The 22,611-nt window shown below is 41.5% G+C and overlaps 1 protein-coding gene across 2 annotated transcripts in view; it reads right to left on the bottom strand.

The window, feature by feature from the left end:
• The window catches only part of puf60a (poly-U binding splicing factor a), a 67,237-nt gene that overhangs the window by 20,758 nt on the left and 23,868 nt on the right, over nt 1-22,611 (bottom strand). The window contains exons 5-8 of one of the 2 annotated variants that reach the window (XM_043686952.1): nt 12,233-12,298; nt 10,652-10,813; nt 6,680-6,772; nt 2,752-2,965 (exon numbers count right to left, since the gene is read on the bottom strand). In XM_043686952.1, coding sequence (XP_043542887.1) covers nt 2,752-2,965; nt 6,680-6,772; nt 10,652-10,813; nt 12,233-12,298 — 535 coding nt within the window. The remainder of the gene's footprint in view (nt 1-2,751; nt 2,966-6,679; nt 6,773-10,651; nt 10,814-12,232; nt 12,299-22,611) is intronic. The other variant, XM_043686951.1, reaches the window with a different exon arrangement.

The following is a 22,611-nucleotide window of genomic DNA, read 5'->3' as shown; positions in this document are numbered from 1 at the left end:
TCTGAATACACTAATTCCAGTAGTTTCAATCAAAATGTCAAACATAGGTGCAAGTGGAGGAACGTATGAAGAAATAGAGGCTGAAGTTGGCATTTGCTGATGACATTACTTATTCACCAGAGTTGAGAAAAAGAAATTTGCTTTTGTGGATTTGCTCCTTACCTTTAATGGTAGTTGAGTCTCATGTTCGATGAGGTTTGGAATGTGCCCATACTGTGACCAACCACATGATGCACTCACATTTTTACGGTGAGTTACACTGTTAAATACACTAAGCAATTATAGCAGCTACTGTCCAAATGAGTTTTCGGTAAACATATGGTCATTGTTCATCCAATCATTGGCAACTACAGTTGTACCAAATGAAGATAAAGATCATGGTCTTGTTTAATTCTTGATAGAAATCAGGCAGCGGAGACTGAAAGTATATAAACTCTGTGGCAGCTATATAAACCAATACTAAACCGTAAGTACAAAGTAAGTCCATGGCATTGACAGATGATTGACTAATCACAGGTTAACTGTAGGGACCTGAAGGACCTACACAATCAACCACATGGTTCTTGCTAAGTCTGTAAGATAATACCAGCCCTAGCTGGGCATGCAGTAAGCATTCAGGGCTCTGAACCGGTGAAGTTACGTTTAGTTGTTTACCTTCATATATAGACTCAATGCTGTATCATCAATGGATAGGTCAGAACGGTGAGAAACTGTGTACCATATGTATTGTAACTAGCTTTAAGTGAACAATGCCAAACATAGTTGATAGTGGAATCCGGGAAATCAGCCAAATTTGCCTGGTTTTCCCAATCAACCATCAGCTGCATTAGCACTATGTTCCTACACAAGTAACAACCAAGCTCAATCATTAAATAAGACTATTTCTTGTATAGACTCCTACAGAATACCAAAAACCTGTCTAGTAAAAGCACTTCTCATTAAAAGTCAAAATCCTTTGTCATATCCAAGAATTCTATTTGATCAAAGCAGTAAATCAGTGAAATAATGTACTTTACAACTCCAAAGCTCCCCAATATGTACCAAAATAATAAAACCACATCTTCATCTGACCCTACACAAATCTGATTCTTTTCTCAACCCATATATTAAATTACTTGACTGTATTCGAATACCACCAACAACCCACCATTCCCATACCCAAAAATTAATAGAAATTTATCACGTGTACTTTTATATGAAAAATACAGTTAAAAGCTTTTAAGTCACACCACCATGGCGTCTACATCAATGACAAGTCATTCAAAATAAAAAGAAAAAAATTAGTAAAAGTTTATTACAGTTCAGTTAATGGCTCCAATTAAATATACCCAAATATCACTCATCTTCCACCATCTACCCATAAAATTCATAAACCCAAGCTCACGTCAAATGTTTCCCCAAGTTCTGCTTTCTACTACGACAGTGCAACCAATTTAAAACAGAACTAACTGGCAGATAAACATAACAGAAGACTTAGCAGGTGAACCATCAAATATCAATATAAAGTGCCTATGCCAACTAGTTTTTTAGATGTAATTAACTGCCAGGGCCTACTCTGCCTCTACATTAGGCCTCAAATCCCTTCCAGTTCCACATTTTGCTGGCGTGTTAATAAAAACAAAATCATTGCTCACCTCGTTCAATTTGGAGCATTCGTTGAGTTCTAATGATTCTAAGATTGTTGACTAATCACAACAATCGATCTCTATCAGGATAATTTCTCTACATTAAACTCAAACACAAACTGAGCTGAACAAGCAGGTATGGAAAGCTTTTTGAGAGCCACAGAGCAAAAGTCACCAGTGCTTTTCATTATTCTCATTTACAAGATGTCCATTTAAATATGGCACATAGACTGAACACTATATAGTAGCTAGCAGGTAGCAGTACAGCGTACATCAAGGTCAAGACAGAATGCCCAACAATGTCAGTCTTGAGGACAAAAGGCTGCTTATGTGCAACTTTGTGGTGGACAGCATAGATGAAGAGCATCCAGATCCAGAAATTCAACGTGACAGAGATGGCACAAGTCTCGGATAAGTGAGTTACAGTGAAAAGCCAAACATTAAAAATGCAGTGTATCTGCAACCGTGGCAGTGCCCAGGACATTGAAGTGTCTTTTGCATATATAACCTTTCCTGACAAGTGCACTTGTCAGCTCTCATGAATGTGCAGAGATTTATACTTGAAGCTGCACTAGCAGCAGCAGCAACTAAATGGAGGAGGAAAGAAGGGATGATGGTGCTAAGGAATGAATACTTTTCCACTTTGCTCCCAGTTCTGGCATTAGCAGTGGTTGAGATGAAGCATATGACTTGTCCTTGGATTCTAGCAATGAGCTTTTTCTTCCGGTCACTTCTAGTGCATCAGGATATTTCTTCCAATTCTGATGTTATTGGTCCTAGCAGCCTACCAATGCTAGGCAAGTGGCACTCTGACCAAATTTAGAGGCCAGGATGCTTTGCAGCAGGAGAGGAGGAAAGAGGAAAACAGGAGGATCAAATGACAAAAAGAAATTGTGCAGAGTGTTGAAACTCATTGTTCAGGATTTACAGAAAGCGGAGAGTAGTCCTTCACTCCATCTACCTGGGTTGGAGTGATTGCCAAATCCCTGAGATGAAAGATAACACCATTCTGTCTAATTTAATCTTAGCTACCTGCCAGGCCTTTGATTTTAATTTTGTAAAATGTGTGTGCCTCCCTTTTTCCGCAATACCATCACAAAACCAGTATTACCAACAGAACACTCACCAATGAATCCATATCCTTTATGCTTCCCCGTTGTGGGGTCTCGGGCCAAGGTGCAGGATTTAATCTTTCCAAAGGCCTCGAACACACTTTTAATGTCATCATCCGACAGATCCGGGTGAACGGACGCGACATAAATTCTGTTAAACGCCCTGGCTTCCTCTGCAAGCTGGTCTATGATTGGTTGAGCTTGTCCTATGTTACTCGGTCTGCCAACCTGTAACAAAAGAAACCCCCGCCAATTACAGACCAAGCTAGAAATGAATACGAACCATGCCACTTCTCCTGGAAAACACGGGCTAGGAATGGAGATGCCACCTGAAATCTTCCCGGGACATTGCAAGTAACCCAGAAACATTGGCAAATGGCACCATTAGTCATGAAATTGGGGGCACCTCACAGTCTGTTCCCATTAGGAAGAGGCCATTTTTGAGTTAATATTTTTAAAAAGACCTCGCTCATCAGGAACACTTTGAGTGTTCAAATGGAAAAGCTTTGTGTGTTTTACAGGAGAGCATGTAGCATGCTGGCACATCTAATTAAAGGGAAACTACACCTCATTTAAAAAACAGTAAATTTCCTGCTCCCACGCACAGTCCCCTGCCAAGCGCTCTGAGTCACACGCTGCAATGCTGCGGAGAAATCCACCCCGTAGCCTCGCGTTTGTTCACCACCGGGAGGGGATAGGGACATGGGGAGGGAAGGATATACGCAGTTCACACGCCTACTCACAGTGCATTCTAGGTAGAATGACATCACTGCAGCTGCACTGTACAAAACCTTCCACAGAATTTACTTACCTGTGGAAGACTTGTACAGGGCAGCTACAGAACAAGCAGACCAGAGTGATGCCACCCTACCTAGAATGCACTGTAAGCAGGAGAAGGAACAGCGACACCGGGCAGTGGGAGAAAATGCAATGTCACGAGCTGGACTTCTCCCCAACACAGCAGTGTACAACTCAGAACAATTGGCAGAAGTCTGCACCTGAGAGCAAGCTATCGAAACTTACCACTTTTTAAATGGACTGAAGGCCCCTTTAACAGATATCAAATACAAGTGGGTTGTCTGTGCATGTTTACTGGGAGTGCCCTGACTTGTTCCCCCAGCCAATCGCAGGATATCATGATGGTGTGGTACTGTCTATCAGCACTAAAACGCAACCTGCTGCGGAGACAGGCCGGAACTATCACAGTAAACATAACGGGCGGTGAGAAAGAAAAGATCAGAGACTGGTTTCAGAACTTTTAAGCATTTATTGTTTAAAATAGGAATTACAAGTTGATTTGATGTTGGTGGGAGAACCCTCATCCTCCAATCGATGTGAAGTGTCCAACCTGACAGATAACATTTAAGAAGGAGGGAAGCGAATGGGAGGAACTGGGAAAGGTTTCCTAAAACAGGATATTCCAAGTATTTAATCCACTGAAGAATTATTTATAATTTATGTGGAATGTGAAATAAGAGAAAATCTTCGGAAGCGTGGGTCAGCAAGAGCTTCACCTAATATTTTCTTGTGATAATTGTCAAAGTCAATAAACAGCTCCAAGCACAAAGGAGCTTAATGTTCCAAGAAACAGAGGTGGTTTGGGATTGTAACGCAGGCCATCAGAGAGTGGTAGAATAAGATAAAGACATCTAGATGTCAGATGGAAAAGTAATGAATAAGTGAGACCAAAGAATCCCAAGATTGGTAATCCCTGGACCCTAAGGGTCCAGAGTTAGTTGCCTCCTTTCACTCTCTGTGGCCTGGAATGCTAGGGCCCACTAGGACATTCCATGTGGAGTCTTCGATCTTCAACTACTATCAAACAGTAGATTCTCTGATCAGTAAAGGTCAACGTGCGACCCACAGTAGCCTACACATTTCACTGGAGGCAAGTATGCAAAGATCATCACAGTGCCTGCACAATGTCCTCTTTTGTACCTCACACAAAAGCTTTCAGAGTCAGCGGGAGCAAGACAAGAAAAGATGCCATGTACTTAATGAAAAGAACAGACCTCTTGTCAAACGAGAAGTAATTTAAAAAAAAATTATTGGGGAAGATAAATACTTTTATTTCGAAGAGGAGAGAGAAACCATGACCCTGGCCCTTCGCCCTAATCCCAGGCAAATTAAAATATCAGGCTGGCTCCTGGAGGTGCAGTCGCTTAGAATGTCGAGTGTTCCCACTGGCTGCGGGCACCTTAATGCTGGAATTTACAGCTGCTGATCCTTCTGAACAGAATGGCTGTCGGACTGGTGAGGAGGGAGAGGTCTACAGCCGAGTCCTGTTCTACATAAAAGCTTGGAGGAGACACAAAGAAAAGAGAGGTCGTTTCTAAGCACATAACAGGAATGGTTACGGTAGCATTTATAAAGTCAGCAACAACCCAGAGCTTAAACAAAGTCACCAGAAATCTGCTTCTATCAGGCTGGAGGAACTTACATTAATCTTGATGGGATTCATTGGAAAGCCATAAAAAGGGCTTCTCCCCTTTACTTCCAATCACCAAACCTCACCTGCATCGTTACCATGCCATTAGTGTCTGAGAGGAGACATTATCATTTCCCCAACTGTACATTAAACCTTCATATCCCCATGTGCTGAACATTATTCACAGGGCGCCTATGAAGTAAACTCATCTTTCCACATCCCTTCTCATTCTGCATCCATTTTTAGATCGCCTTCTCAACTAAGGTATTCTTTACCTGTTGCCCAGATACATTCATTTTTCTGCCCCATCCCAATCACATTAACCCTCCAAAATCTAACATTACGTTCGCATAAGCTGGTTAGCAGCTCTGCGACGCACCTCCTCCTCCCTACTCTGTCTGATTCAACCTACCAGCTGAATAACCGGTATGGATTTCCTGGGAATCCCAGCCACTCACTGGACCCACTCACCTCAGGTGAGTCTGCCTTCCAATTTGTCACAATGACAATGTCAGTCCTTGGTTTTTATGGCATAACTCAGCCAACAGGTACAAGTCACAGTGAACCCCCTTGTAAATTCTATTTAATTCTGGAATTAAACATGGACATTGCCAGAAAAGAAGATAGATGTGTAGCTTGGTCTTAAACAGGCAACTCTCGCCCCCTCATGCACACCACACAGGGTAAACAAATGGACAGCACTCTGCAGCTAATGTGCTAAAGTTCACTGTGCACTACATCAGTTCCTCCATTTATGCCACACTGATTGCAGCTACTAAGTTTTCGTAATCCCATAACCTATTCCTAGCCTTACTTACCAACTCAGCTGAGAAGTCTAAGCTGGAGCAATAAACAGTTGACTCTGGTCCAGTTGTCACAGCTGATGTGCAGAGGTGACCTTATTAGCAGCTATGGCACGTACTGATCTATATCAATGCGCCTTTGACTCAACACCCTGAATCAATGAAATTGGAATGTCTTGTATGGGATTAAAGCTAAGCTTAGAAAACAAAAAGAACTGACTTTGATGAAAGAAATGTTCCACCATTAAGTGTTTATCAGAATTCTGGTGGAGTCATCCAATTTTTGACTTGATTGCTGGGATAACGAACATTGAAGGAATTAAACTGGCCACTATCTACAAACCATTTTAAAAGCAAAAAAAAAAATTCCGTTTTGCTTTGCATCTGAAGGGCCTGTTTCAGTCATTGCTGACAAGATGACAATGCAATGAGTGTTCACAGTTGTCACCAAAATACCATATAGATAGCTGACTGTATCATTAACCAACATGTAACCATGAGTTGACAATCGTCACGTGTTTAAGGGAACAATGGAAATCAGTGGGGTCCTGGGATTTTCTGTTCTGAAGTCACCTTGTGCTTTATTCTTTTAGTGGAGCACATTGCATTTCATCATCACATATTTGGAAAAAAAATGAAAAAGAATCAAAGGTTTTGTGGAGACTCTAATCTGAACAGATAGCTACATATTCAAGTGATGAAGTTGCTTACCTTAATGTTTCTGCCTCCCAGCATCACCGAGTTCATCTGCTCAAGAGCAAGCTGAGCTGCCTCAGGAACTTCGTACTCCACAAAGGCAAAGCCCTATAAGCAAAAGGAATGGCCTCACTCTCAGCTCTTCTATAGCACAGCGTAAGCTACAGATCTTGTGCCAGCTGACCCCTGTCACCTAATACGCGTAAAATGAAGACTTCACAACCACACGTTAATCACTTAGGTGAATGCTTAGCCCAACATGACATTAGGAACTGCACTTAAGAGTTTCCTGCTTAAATTTATTCTTGTTTCTCCTCTAAGCTTACTGGACAAACTACTCATCAAGGCTTGCAATCATGCTAGCTGATTCACATCGGCACACATCCGAAAGTGTATCTGGCCCATCCCAGTTTGGCTACAGTGCCGCATCAAAATGTTTCTTAACAAGCCCATAAGACATAGAAAAGTAGGCCATTCAGCCCATCCAGCCTGCTCTGCCATTCAATGAGATCACAGCTGATCTGATAATCCTCAACTCCACTTTCCTGTGATCAAATTATTGATCAAAATTTGCCTACCTCTGCTTTGGATATACCGAGCAACAGCCTCAACAGCCCCCTATGCTAAAGAATTCCACAGATTCACCACCAAGAAATATTTTACCTACCTTGTCAAGTCTCCTAAGGATCTTGTATGTTTCAGCAAGGTCATCTCTCAAATTTTCTAAACTCCACTGAGTACAGATCCAACTTACTCACTCAATTTCTCCTCATAAGACAGTCCCGCCATAACTGAGATCAGCCAAGTTCACCTTTTCTGGACTGCTTCCAGTATGTCTTTGCTCAGATAAGGCACTCAAGTGTGTTCACAATATTCCAGCTGTGGTCTGTGCAGATTTTCTAACTAATATCTTAATTCCAGTTCCCTAGATGCTGCCTGACCTGCGCTTTTCCAGCAACACATTTCCATCCCAGTATGTCTTTACTCAGATAAGGCACTCAAGTGTGTTCACAATATTCCAGCTGTGGTCTGTGCAGATTTTCTAACTAATATCTTAATTCCATCTAACCGTGATTGCAGAATGCAGGAAACTAACTTAATAGTTTCTGTTGGAGAAGGTAAGAGGAGGAGGCCATTCAATTCATGTCTGTTTTACTATTAAATCAGATTCTGGCTCGTTACTGCCTAATGAAAACCAAGTTGAGTCTGAAAGTTTGATTTAATCCTATATCCACAGGCCTTTGCGGGATACATCTCCAGATTTCCACTGTCAATTGAGTGAAGAAATGCTAGACCCTAAATGCTCAAGCTCTGGATTCCACCTGCAAAACCAGTTTTTCTTTGTCTACTGAACCAATTCCTTTGCCATTTTGAACATGTCAATCAGAAAAGAGTTTTCAAATTCAATCTATCTCCATAATTTAACCTTTTTAACCCCAGAATCATTCCAGGGAATCTGTGTCACAACCTACAAGTACAACATATAGCCCATCCTGTTGTGTGGTGGCCAGAACTGAACACAACTACTGTAGATATGTTCTGATCAAACACCTGGGAAACTTAATTTCCTCCCTTTCCAATTCCAATCTTGGAGGTTTAAGCACACCACCCATTCGTTTTTTCAGTAGCTTTTAGCAACTTTTCTGTATGGTTACTCAACCGTCTTTCCATGAAGAAAACTAAAATGGAGATGATCCTGCTTTGCCCACAAAGTTCAGCTATGAAAATATGAATTAACAGGAACGAGCCATTTATCATTTTAAGCCTGCTCCACCATCATGACTAGTCTGATTGTGGTCTCAGTACCCCACATATCTCAATACCGTTTAGCTTCCTTGTTAATACAGATTGTACTTCAGCTTTATCCACTCAATCGGCCATGTCCCTTCAAAACTTCCTCGCGAATATCAGCCACAAACAATTTTTATTTGGTCACCCCATGTCACTAATGCATATTGAAGAATGGGTCTTAGTGTAACGTCCTGGGGAACACCACTTGTCACAGCCTACCAACTGATCAGCCTTCTTAATCTCACTGTTTCCCCTTCCCAACTAGTCCACCTTGGACTACCTCCAACTTCACACAAGCTCATTTTCATTTACACTTAGTGTAGATCCGTACCAAATGTCAACTGGAAGACCATAATGATAATTCCTATTGACCTCAGTCAAAAAACAGAATCCAAGTGAGGAAATTTCAGCTGTATTAATCCTCATCTTCCAAAGCTGACTTTATTTATGCACTGTACCAGAGGATTAGAAAGCTAACATCATATCACTGCTCCAAAAAGGGAGAAAAGAACAAACTCAAGCCGAGTGAGTTGATCTTTTGGAATTCATTACCTGAGGTTTTGGATAAATACAGGCCAATCAGGGATTCAGCATGATTTTGTGAAAGTTAAAATCAAGTGGAAGCTAATGCTGGCAAATCACAGGGCAACACAATGAAAATGTCTAAAATAGCAGAAGGGTAAAGAGAAGCAGGCCCTCGGCAGCTGTAGGGTCTATAACAGTAGACCACAGAAGATTAAACTTAGGAAATTCGGTACAAGAGGGCAAGAGAGCTGCAAATCTGAGGAATTCCTGTCCAGACTTACTGGTCAAGGCAGAAACTATTTCAACTTTAAAGGACTAAACTGGATAAGTGAATGAAGGAACAAAGGGAACAGTGCAGATAAACATACCAATGCTGAGTAAAAGCCAACACTTGAATTGGTCTGAATGTCTGTTTTTGTGTTGCAAATCCTACACACTAATGAAGACGACAAATTTTGAAATGTTGTGACTTCAGTAGTACTGAAGATAAAAGCAACAAATGATTGTACACAATAACAGTAACTCTCAGCTGCACACCATAGCAAGTATATATAGATTTAGAAAAAGGCCCACGGCCACTCAAAGAATGAGTACCTAGGATAAGGGAATTAGTTCGAATTAATTTTGGCTTATATTCCTTGGCATGAGGTGATCAAGTTTATGGAAATGAGAGTTGATTTCTTCCTCTTGCATGGAAATTCATAAAGATAGAAATAAACATACAACACAAAGTGCCAATTCAAGTCAACACTTTATCCTTCCTCAAACAATACTTTAAGGGCATGGACGGTACTGCTGTTAATTAATGAAAACTAATACCTCCTTGGGAAGATAGAGATGCAGAATGATAGGGAAGAAAAATTAGGATAAACGAACCAAGAGAGCAGGCCTCTGGTCTTTTTCTTGTGATCGCTCAGTTCTCTTACTTGGAGGGAAGATTGCTCCAACTTCTCCATCTTAAAAAACACAACCATCCCAAAGTCACCAGAGTGACTCTTCTCTGCATCACCTCCAGATTTCTCTCATGACTAAGAATCATACCAGACTTCAACGGTTAACAGATTTCGCTCTCTGCAGAGCTGCTAAGTTTCTCCAACATTCTGTATTCATCTAGTCTGTCTACTCTTGCCATCTAATTCCAATCTGGCCAGTTGATTGCTGCTCCAATTACAGGCACTTTGAGCACGCAAGCCAATAAACCTTGCCATTTCCACCCATCCCTTAACTTCACACTATGATACCCCTCCATCTATTTAAAATCATGAAGTGTCAATATTCCAGGATTAAAGGGAACACCAAAACAAACTATACTTGTGACAATGTAGTGGTTCATCTCTACAGTTTTAAGTTTTCCCATTTTACTACACTGCAGTCAGCTTGTTATCTACGTTTGAAATTAGTTCCCCAGCCTGCTAATTCTCATGACTATCTTGAGTCAAACCAGAATGTGACCAAGATCATCTCAAATGTTGCTTATCCCAGAGTCTAAATTGCAACATTGTGGGAAAACCTGCAAGGAGATCAGCTTAATTACAAGTGGTAGAAGCTCCATGATGTTAGGATCCTGAAGATGAATGCCAGTTTTAGTGCCACTAGTTTCACTGAGCCTCCTGTGTTTCATACTAATTAGCCCTCAATAATACAAAAGCAAGCAATGAAAGAAAGGAGAACCTTGTGTTTCATTGTGACAGAGTCCCATGACATGTCGATGCTCTTGATTGGTCCAAATGGAGCAAAAGCCTGTCGGATGGTATCTTCCCCCAGCTCATAATAAATCGATCCAACGTAAACACGACACATGATCGCCAGCGCACGCTGTCTCTGTGCTGCCATCTGATCCAGAAAGGAATGAAAGAAGTGTGAATATGTACATCCAAGCAACACTAATCAAAGCACCCTAACAGACAGAGTCTGGACAGTAGGGACAAGTAACAGAGCATTACTGCATGTGGCTAAATAACAGGCTGTATCTTTCAGGCAACTTAGCTGCTACACTGCAATATGCAGATCTCAGTTAACAAATGCCATACAAAATGATTAACTAAATAGAGAAAAAAAAAGCTAGCACTTACTGTGGATTGTACAGCCTCAAAAAGCACATTTTGATTTATCAGAATGGTCCCATTGGTTATAACTCATCTTTTACAAGATGGAACGGTAAACTATCAGTTTGAAGAATGGCAGAAGGGGCCTTCACTTCAACTAAACTGCAGTCTCTGCTCACATAATGCTCCAACGAGCTGAATGGCAGGGAGTGTTCTCTGTAATTCTGTCTTAACATCCTGTCTGCAATCTCATTTAGTGAAGTTGTTTCACAGTGGGTCAGCAATGCAGCACCAACTGCACACACACTCAGTTTGGGAGGTAGGATGGGAGAAGATTTGGAGAAAGCAAGAGAGATTCCCAGAACTATACCAGACCAGAACTTGCCATCAGATATGGTCAGAACTTGGGAACTCTGAGCCAATTCAACACTGGGGGTGACACCTCAATCCTTGTGCAAGGGCCTCATCCTGAATGAAAAAAAAGGGAAGTGTTTAAGGAAAAGGCATGAACAGGCCAATCACAAAATCCCACAGCACTGATGGTGACAAAGAGGTGGCCTGGACTATGTTCTCCCCTTGAGTGGGAAGGAGACAAAGCACTGCTGCAAATTTAGAAAGGTCACAAGGGGACATGGAGAATAGAGGGAGAAAGAATTAAAAAGGGGAAAAAAAAAGAGAAAACATAAAATCTCTACCCACCCTTTACCACCACTTCCACAAAAAGAAAGCTGACATAACAGTTGTGGAAATTGTTCAAAAAACAGTCCAGATGTGATGAGAAGGGAAAACACACAGACATGTAAATGTCATTGTAAACTGTAAAGCTATTTGTGCAACCTTCCTTGAAGCTTAACAATCCCACTTTTAAGTACAACAAAAGAACCCCTTTGAAAAACCTCCAAAAAAAATGTTAATCAAACCAGTATTCTCAACAGAAAAGAGCAAGTCCTAATTTCATAGCAATTGATAACATTTGCTCGCTCTCACTCTCTCTCTATCCTCTCCACTCCACCTGACAAACTGTCTAAAGCATTAGAATCTGCAGTTACCTTTCATGCCTGCACAGGTGCTTACTACGTCAGATTACGACCACTCTGCAGCAGAGGAGCTAAGATCGCTTACTGTGGGCTTTTAACCAAAAAAAATCACATTGCTCAAGACATTTTCAAAACTCCAAGTGTTAGTGCTTTTTGACAAAAGTCCCTACCTGATCTTTGGAGTCGAGACAATCGCACAGTTCCCAGCATGCCCATTTTCGAAAGGAACCCAGTGTCTGATGAGAGGAAGTCACTTATGAAAAAAATCTAATAAAGCCTTTTTTTGTTTAACTTTGAGGTGACAGTAAGTGTTATGGATGTCGGTACGCCAGAGTTCCCACTAGGCTTTTAAAAATTTTAATGGTCTGAAAAATTAAGTCCCCTTTGAGTTTTTGTACTGAATGGCTAAAACCATAATTAGTAGTTTTTGTTATTAGTGTACTCTCCCATAGCCAAAACTTCCATGCATACTGCACTCATGACAGAGAATATATAAGGTTAGATACAGTGAAGCCCCCTTATTGTTACTTCTCTATACCCCCCTTTTCAGTCTAGTATGCCCAAAAACACAAAACTGGTCCACAGTCAGTTTGGTTCAATGAGTATCTAGTGCTTTAATCTGATCTCTGACTCTTCCTGTACTGCTCCCACCTCTTGGAAATGATCAGGACATACAGACTATATCATCCTCCCATCTCTGAAGATGGCTGCGCACTGACAGAATAGGGATGAGTTATTTGAGGAAAGTCATTATAAATGCTAAATTTGCAACAAAATTCAGAAATAAGGTGGGGGAGGGAGAGTGTGTGAGTGGAAGGGAGCAGGGAGTGGAGAATTTAAAAAGAAACAGCTTACAGACCACACGCTGAAAAGGACCCAGAGTACAAGCAGCCAGCAGACCTAGAGCCATTCACCAACAGCATAGCAACACACAGACCTTCAGTAGTTTGACAGGCTGAATGTGACAATAAAAGGGCTTCCATATTGAAAGCTTTTCACTATGGGACTTTGTCTCTGGATTTATTACAATTCCTAATATCCCTTCCCCAAGCTTTAACTATCCTCAAAAGATCAGAGAAAGGGCAAATCTACAAGATTTTAAAATAATAGGAACCCTGATGTACACGTACACAGTTCAAGTAAGCTCATTATTTAAACAAAAAGGAACCCAGACTCCAATCAGAGACAGACTCAGGTTTTATATTACTGAGGTGACAAATAAAGTGAGGATGTGTGTACACAAACAAACAGTCAGAATGGTGAAGACTTCAAACAGGAAGACAGAAAGTGCCCAGAACCCAGTATTTGAACTGTCAAAACAGCAAAACTACTGGGCAAAAAAAGGAAAATGAATGGATTGCAAATTGTAATTGAGAGCTCTAACCAGCAAGGGGGAGACTCCAGCCTAACACCATATGTGCAAAGTTAGGCATTGCGACGATTTTAAAAGTTGAGAGAGACATGCCCACTGCCATGGTTCAACAGTCCATGCATTAACATTGTTGCCTGTAGAAAAGCGCTGAGTGGGAACTGCCACTTTACAATGCTCTAGCAAATCGTGGAACAAATTCATCTACAATGCAACCCTTTATTCAACCCTCCAGCACATTAAAAAACCTGCTTCTATAGCAGATGGAAGTGGAAGGCAACTGAGTAACAGCTAACTGGAATAGGGCAATGGAAAGCACAGTACAGTTCACACAGTACCAGTATTAATTTACAATATTAACAGTTCCAATGCACAACTTTAAAAGTACAACTTTTATCCTTCATGTCGTTTTTTTTTTGGACGGGGCAGGTGGTGGTGGGGGGGGGAATTACTCACTTATGTCCATTACAGCCCATCACTCCCCATTTGGATTTCTGGCTGTTGCTACAGTGCAAATAGGTTTAATCAAAATCACAACTGATATCCTACATGGCAGTGGGCAACATCACCTATTCCTGTCAACATTTACATGACATCATCCAAAACAATAGGTTCCATATGTAGACGGATTGTTCCTTCAATATCACCTTCCAAATCCCAGCTCTACCATCTAGAAAGACAAGGGCAGCAGCAGATGCCTGGGGTCACCAGCACCTGCAAATCTCTCGGTATCCTAACCTCCAACTATGTTCCTTCACAGTCAAAATCTGGCAATATTTGCTCGAACAGCAGACGGTGAAATTAGATTCAATAAACCAATGTCCTTTAGGGAAGGAAATTTACAATCTTTACCTGTTCTGGTTTACATGTGACTCCAGACCCACAGCAATATGGTTGACTCAATTACCCCAAGAAATGCCATGGTTCAGAATGCAGCTCCACGTTCTCCAGGGCAATTAAAGATGGGCAATAAATGTTGGCCCAGGCAGTGACAATCAAATTTTTAAAAATGTTACACCACACATTCACTTCTCCACCCTGCCACTATATTTGATCAGGCAATCTGCACGTCCACTGTCCAGTGCTAGATAAACAGCAATTATCAGCCAAGAAATACTGGGAAGACACCTTCACATCTTTACCACAAATTCCACTCCCTAGTCACTAACTCTCCTTTCTCTCTGCCCACTAAAGCTGAATGAGCTTCCAACCAGTCACTTTTGTAGCAGTATCCAATCCTGCCTCATCTTCAATTGTATGTTATTCTCATCTTTCACCATTACTTCTAACCTTGACTATTGTAAAGGTCTCCTGGACAGAGTTTCATATTGAAAATGGCAATGTTGAGCACATTCAAAAATCAGTTTTTCACAATCTAATGCTCTCATCAATTTCTTATGGCAGCATCCCAGTGTTCTCATGCTCACTTTTAAATCACTTCCTCCCACCAGTCCCTCCGCCAAACCCAATGGCCCCACCATTCCCCATCTCCACAACGTCTAAAGTCACTTTTGAGAACATATCAACTTAATCATTCCAGCATTGGTAGCCTACGTGAAAAGCTGTAGAATTCTCATCCCAAATCTCTCCACTTTGCTCTTACCACCCAAGCCCTTGTTCACATGTCTTCATAGCTCATGACTCAATCTCAAAGTTTATTTGACCTATGAAGCATCTTGGGACATCGTACAAAGCTGTAAACATTACATTAATGAGAATGACCACTGATTGAAAGCAGCCCCAGAGCATCGTACCAAGTTAAATCTCCAGGCTCATACAGCCATTAACCAGTTACCTTCCACCTAATCTATACTGCTGTAAAACTCAATGGACTCATAAAAGCACCTCTAAACACATTTACCAAATTCAAAGTGTCACATAGTAGCTAATTTATAGACCTTTGAATTAATTCGTGAAAACAGGCATGGTTGGTTAGCGTTTAGTGCCCATCTTGAATTCCCTTGGAGAAGCTGGTAGAGCACTAGATTTGTAATACATATTATTTGGAACACAGATCATTTTAAATTCCAGGCAGATTGACATGAAGGTTTTTTTTTTAAATATCAGCTTCAGTCTTTCTGGAACAGTGACCTAAATCCAGCATTACCCAGAAAGTATTTAACTGCAGATGCCTGTGGAAGAGGTTTAAAGTTTATGACAGCCATTGTAAACACATTAAGGTCTACTCAGAAGCATCAGGACCAAGTTCAGATGACAACACGGATAAATTCAGAAACAAGTTTTAATGTTTTTCTGAGCAAAATGTTTCAGTGCAATTCAAGGGAAACTAGTCATCACGGCACAAATGTTTAGCTTGTGAAGTTTCAAGACCAGGAGAGTTTTGAAAGAAATTTGCAAGTTATTACAACTGAGAAACTTGTGAAGAGTCCACGTCAATAGACATGATATGCTCTCAAATCTCTCCTCAGTCTGTGGTAAAGAACTAAAAACAATTCACGGAGAAACTTTCTCAATAGAAATAGGGATAACTTCTCCATCCTGGAGTCTCTGCAATGGACGGCTTTGGGAAATATGTTGAAACTTTGCTCTGATGTTTATGTGAAGATATTTCTAAACTCAATCGGTAAAGTACATTTCTTGTGCGTTTTGTTATTCACTCACAGGACATAGGTGTCACAGGCTGGGTGAGTATTTATTACCTATTTCTAGTTGTTTTTGAGGTGGTGGTGGCGAGTTGCCTCCTCTAACTGCTGCAGCCTAACTGCTGTGGGTTAACCCACAGTACCAAGGGAAGGAATTCCAGAATTTTGACCCAGCAGCATTGAAGGAATAGCGATATATTTCGAAGTCAGGATGCAAAGTAGCTTGGAGGGAAACCTGAAAATGGTGAGGTTCCCCATATACCTGCTGCGTTTGTCCTTCTAGATGGAAATGGTTGTGGAATGTGCTGTCTGAAGATCTTTGGTGAATTTCTGCAATGCAGCTTATAGATAGTACATATCGTTGGAACTGAGCATCAGTGGTGGAGGGACTGAATGTTTGAGGGTGTAGTGGTAATCAAGAGGTTCTGGATGGTGTGAAGCTCAAGCTTTGTTTAAACTCCACCCATCCACACAAGTGGGTAGTATTCCATCACACTCCTGACTTGCATCTTGTGGAGGGCTATCAGGCTTTAGGGAATCAGGGAGTGAGTTACTCACTGCAGTATTCCTAGCCTCCGACCACTTAGGCCACTGTGTTTATGTGGCGAATCTAGTTGTGCTTCTGGTCAATGACAACCCCAAGATGTTGATAGCTCGGGATTCAGTGATGGTAACATCACTGAATGTCAAGGGGTGGTGGTTACATTGACTCTTATTAGAAAGAGTGATAGTCTGACATTTATGTGGTGTGACTGTTACTTGCCATGTGCCAGACCAAATCTGGATATTGTCCATACCTTATTGCATTTGAACATGAACTGCATAAGTATGAGGAGTTGCAAATGGTGCTAACATTACACAATCAGCAAGTATTTCTACTTCTAACCTTATGATGATGGGAATGTCATTCATGTAGTTGAAGATTGTTGGGCCGAGGACACTACCCTGGCAGACTCCTGCAGAGATGCCCTGAACCTGGGATGACTGACCTACAACAACCACAACCACCTTCCTGTGTGCCTGGCATGATTCTAGCCAGCAGAGTTTTGTGACAAGTTTTGCGAATGGCTTTAAAGGTTATTTTATTTATTTTTTGAAAAGAGGTTGTGAGGCAGAGGTGCTCAGCAGTCTGGGGTAATGAAAACAAGTTGGGCAGCCTTGGGTTTTCTTTTAAACAGCGTGAATGGGTGGGACCAGCTCTCAGATTTATTTCTGGGTTTCAGGTTTCTCAGTCGCCTCAAAAGCTTTTTGGGGGATGGGGGGGAAGCTTCAGTGAATGTCACTTAGCTGCCACACTGAATTTTCTCTTGATGTTTTTCCCTCCTGGATGGGAGAACTGCATGGGACAACCTGTGTCTGAATTTTCCTTTCTTGCCCAAGGATGAGTTTAGGAATATTACTATAGTAGAACAGTTAATTGGCAATTACTGTATCTAGCTGAAAATGTATTGTTGAAAAGCACAGGTCAGGCAGCATCCAAGGAACAGGAGAATCGACGTTTTGGGCATGAGCCCTTCTTCAGGAATGAGGAAAGTGTGCCAAGTAGGCAGAGATAAAAGGTAGGAGGAGGGACTTGGGGGAAGGGGTGTTGGAAATGCAATAGGTGGGAGGTGGTTAAGGTGAGAGTGATAAGGCGAGGGTGATAGGCCAGAGTGGGGGTGGGGGCGGAGAAGTCAGGAAGAAGATTGCAGGTTAGGAAGGTGGTGCGGAGTTCAAGGGTTGAGACGGAGAGAAGTTGGGGGGAGGGGAAATGAGGAAACTGGAGAAATCGGAGTTGATCCCTTGTAATTGGAGAGTTCCTAGGTGGAAGACGAGGTGCTCTTCCTCCAGCCGTCGTGTTGCTATGGTCTGGTGATGGAGGAGTCCAAGGACCTGCATGTTCTTGGTAGAGTGGGAGGGGGAGTTGAAGTGTTGAGCTACAGGGTGGTTGGTCGGAGTGTCCCAGAAACATTCTGCAAGTAGGCGACCTGTCTCCCCAATATAGAGGAGCGCAGATCGGGTGCAGTGGATGCAGTAAGTGATGTGTGTGGAGGTGCAGGTGAATTTGTGGCGGATATGGAAGGATCCCTTGGGGCCTTGGAGGGAAGTAAGGGGGGGAAAAAAAAGAGGGAGTCACAGAGAGAGTGGTCCATAACAGTGTGTACGCTGATTTTCATTGATTTTCCAAAACAGTACGGTGAGGCTCAAGTATTTGCAGGTGGTCGATGCCAAGAATTCAGTCTAGTCTCATCTCTAGCTGTGAATCTACAGTCACATGTCAGCTGGACCAGGTAAGGATGGCAGGTTTCCTTCCCCGAAGGACAATTAGTTCACTGAATTCAAATTCCACCATGTGCCATGGTAGTACTCAAACCGCAGTCCTCAGAACATTAGTTGAGCTTCTGGACTAAATCTAGTGATCATACCACTAGGCCATCCCTTTCCCTTTTGTTAATATCTGCTGCTTCGTAAAATGTGCCAGTTAATTGCTGAAACATTCAAACAAATTAAACAAGTCAGATTTCATTCTGGGTTGCAACTTGCCCAGCAATACCATCGCAAATTGTGGCTTGTTTGGCATCACTATGAATTGAAGTTAATAGGGGATTATCTAACATGGATTATTGGAAACCATTAAGGCTAAGTAGAGATGAAGCAGAAAACTGAAGGTTGAAATAAAAACAACGATGTCTGAAAACACGATCTTGAAGTGATTACTTGAAATTACGTTTCCCTCCTCATCCAAAACATTAAGTCATTAGTTGAATCAAGTAGGTCTCATTGAATATGTGGATGTGCCGACTAGAGAAGGTGCAAAACCTCACCTCCTCTTGGGAAATAAGCCAGGGCAGGTGATGGAGGTGCCAGTGGGGGTGCACTTTGGGGCCATCAACCATAATTATATTAGTTTTAAAATAGCGATGGATAAGGATAGACCAGATCTAAAAGTTGAAGTTGTAAAATTGGAGAAAGGCCAATTTTGATGGTATTAGGCAAGAACTGTCAAAAGCTGATTGGGGGCAAATATTCGCAGGTATAGGGACAGCTGGAAAATGGGAAGCCTTCAGAAATGAGATAACGAGAATCCGAAGTGGGAAAGGCTGGTAGGTATAGGGAATGCTGGATGACTAAAGAAATTACAGGTTTGGTTAAGAAAAAGGAAGCACGTGTCAGGTATAGACAGGATAGATCGAGTGAATCTTAGAAGAGTATAAAAGGTAGTAGGAGTACACTTAAGAGGGAAATCAGGAGGGCAAAAAGGGGTATATGAGCACTTTAGCAAATAGAATTGAGAATCCAGCGGGTTTTTACAAATACATTAAGGACAAAAGGGTGACTAGGGAGAGAATATGGCCCCTCAAAGATCAGCAAGATGGCCTTTGTGTGGAGCTGCAGAAAATGGGGAGATAATAAAACTAGTATTTTGCATTAGTATTTACTGTGGAAAAGGATATGGAAGATATAGACTGTAGGGAAATAGACGGTGACATCTTGCAAAATGTCCAGATTACAGGAGAGGAAGTGCTGGATGTCTTGAAACACATTAAGGTGGATAAATTCCCAGGACCTGATCAGGTGTACCCGAGAACTCTGTGGGAAGCTAGAGAAGTGATTGCTGGGCCTCTTCCTGAGATATTTATATCATCGATAGTCACAGGTGAGGTGCCAGAAGACTGGAGGTTGGTTAACATGGTACCACTGTTTAAGAAGGGCGGTAAGGGCAAGGGAGGGAATCCTGAGGGACAGGATGTACATGTATTTCGAAAGGCAAGGACTGATCAGGGATAGTCAACATGGCCTTGCGCGTAGGAAATCATGTCTCGCAAACTTGATTGAGATTTTTGAGGAAGTAACAAAGATCAGGGCAGAGCAATAGATATGATCTGTATCGACTTTAGTAAGGCGTTCGACAAAGTTCCCCACGGGAGACTGATTAGCGAGGTTAGATCTTACGGAATACAGGGAGAACTAGCCATTTAGATACAGAACTGGCTCATAGGTAGAAGACAGAGGGCAGTGATGCAGGGTTGTTTTTCAGACTGGAGGCTTGTGACCAGTGGAGTGCCACAAGGATCGGTGTTGGGTCCACTACTTTGTCATTTACATAAATGATTTGGATGTGAGCATAAGAGATACAGTTAGTAAGTTTGCAGATGACACCAAAATTGGAGGTGTAGTAGACAGCGAAGAGGGTTACCTCAGGTAACAACAGGATCTTGACCAGATGGGCCAATGGGCTGAGAAGTGACAGATGGAGGTAAAATTCTGGATCAGTGGCGCTGGAAGAGCACAGCAGTTCAGGCAGCATCCAACGTGCAGCGAAATCGACGTTTCGGGCAAAAGCCCTTCATCAGGAATAAACTGAGTTTAATTCAGATAAATGTGAGGTGCTGCATTTTGAAAACACAAATCTTAGCAGGACTTATACACTTAATGGTAAGGTCCTAGGGAGTGCTGTTGAACAAAGGGACCTTGGAGTGCAGGTAGACAGGATAGTGAAGGCAGCGTTTGGTATGCTTTCCTTTATTGGTCAAAGTATTGAGTACAGGAGTTGGGAGGTCATGTTGCAGCTGTACAAGACATTGGTTAGGCCACTGTTGGAATATTGCGTGCAGTTCTGGTCTCCTTCCTATCGGAAAGATGTCGTGAAACTTGAAAAGGTTCAGAAAGGATGTTGCCAGGGTTGGACGAAATGAGCTGCCAGAGGAAGTGGTGGAGGCTGGTACAATTGCAACATTCAAGAGGCATTTGGATGGTTATGTGAATAGGAAGGGTTTGGAAGGATATGGGCCGGGTGCTGGCAGGTGGGACTAGATTGGGTTGGGATGTCTTGTCGGCATGGACGGGTTGGACCAAAAAGGTCTGTTTCCATGCTGTACATCTCTATGACAGTAAAGGCAACAACTGATGTAGCATTAACTGCCACTTGTGGAAGGGTGTTCCAAACATCTCTCCAGAACAGCCTCTAATATTAGACTGTGTCCCTTTGTTTTGTAAGCCCCAACCAATGGAGGTAGTTGAACTTCATCTACCCTGTCCTTCAAAAGGACCGATCAGATCACCCCTTAATCTTTTAAATTCTTGCGAAAACAGTCTTTATTTGTATAATTTCTCCTTGACGCCAAGGTATCATTCTTTTAAACCTGGGCTGTACTTACTCCAAGGCACATTTGAATTGAAACAAATAAAGTGGATAACAGAAGCAAATTAACCAATGAAAAGGGAGAAGAAAAAACAAATTAGAAAGAAGGAAAAACAGAATAATGGAAAGACACATTAAAATTTAAGGTTTGAACTCTACAGAATTAGTGAAATTCGATATGACATGATTAGAGCAAAGTTTAAAGTAAAAAACATCAATGACTGATTCCAATGAGGGAGCTGACTTCTTAGAAATCTGCATCGAATACCTAAATTTACAGGAAATGGAGTTGAAAGTATTTCATTTCATTTGAAAAAGGTAGCAAAGCAGATGTGTGTGAACTAAAAAAGTTTCAACCTTAATGTTAACCTTTCAGAGCATGCTGACCAGTCCAGTCACATGTATACCAGCTCATGGGAACATGAATGTGCAGGAAATTAAATTACTTAAAAAGCAATGCTTACGAGCTTATCACTGAACCTATCGATTAAAAGTTAGGACCACAAGGAAGGAACAGACTTGAAGAATTTGCAAGAGAAAAAAAATGTTGTGGGATCAGAGTTTTTGACCACTGGAGAAAAATTAAAGTGGTAAGGGAAATCTGATTATGTAACAATGCAGTAGTAATATTCCAACAAACCTTCAAAAGTATACAAGTAAGCATCAAGGATCAAGTCTGAAAATCAGCTCTGGCAGACACTCATGGAATCCTGGAGACAGTTAGTATGGGAAGATGGTCATAAGGGAACTCAAGGAAACTGGAGGAATAAAAGAAATCTGTGGATGAAAGTACTATTAGTTTTAGGGAAGAAACAGAAGGAGACCAAAATAATAAAGGCTAAAATCAAAAGGGGATAAAGAAAATAACATGCCTCCACTGTTAGCTCCGAATACACCAGAACCAATGGGTGGAAATTAAGAGAGAGACCAACTGCAGTAGTAGGAATGCCTATGGAATCCTCACAGGAGCCCTTAGGAAAGAAAATGGCTATTAAAGTTATAGAACCATGAAAAGAACAAATTTCTTCAGAGAACGTACAAAGGAGGGAGAAATGACTATTGATAAATAGAATCACAGCTGGAAGTTCAATGTATTCTCTCTTTTATTTTTGAAATCAAGCAGTTAGATCAGTAAATATATCAACACACTAGAGCAACTGATTTATCTTCTAGCAGGGTTAAGAAAGGAGAAAATATTCATTAGAGGTGTAGGTAGAGGTTATATGCCAGTCTCATTATAGAGAGCTAAATTAAAGTGTGACTTGGTAGTTGGAGAAGTTGTAGCCTGCATAGTGAAACAACTTGCAATTAAGGATTTAATTTTATCTTGGAAAGTGGCCTGGCTGAATCAAATATTGGCATCACTAGGATTTTGGAACAACCAGCAGAGGTGAAGGAAACCAAAATGTTATAGGAGATACTAGTTAGATTTTTTTAAAACACTAGTGCCAAACA

Source organism: Chiloscyllium plagiosum, chromosome 3 (assembly GCF_004010195.1).
Source record: "Chiloscyllium plagiosum isolate BGI_BamShark_2017 chromosome 3, ASM401019v2, whole genome shotgun sequence".
In the NCBI taxonomy this organism is placed as follows: Eukaryota; Metazoa; Chordata; class Chondrichthyes; order Orectolobiformes; family Hemiscylliidae; genus Chiloscyllium; species Chiloscyllium plagiosum.
This window is presented reverse-complemented; position numbering and strand designations above follow the sequence as displayed.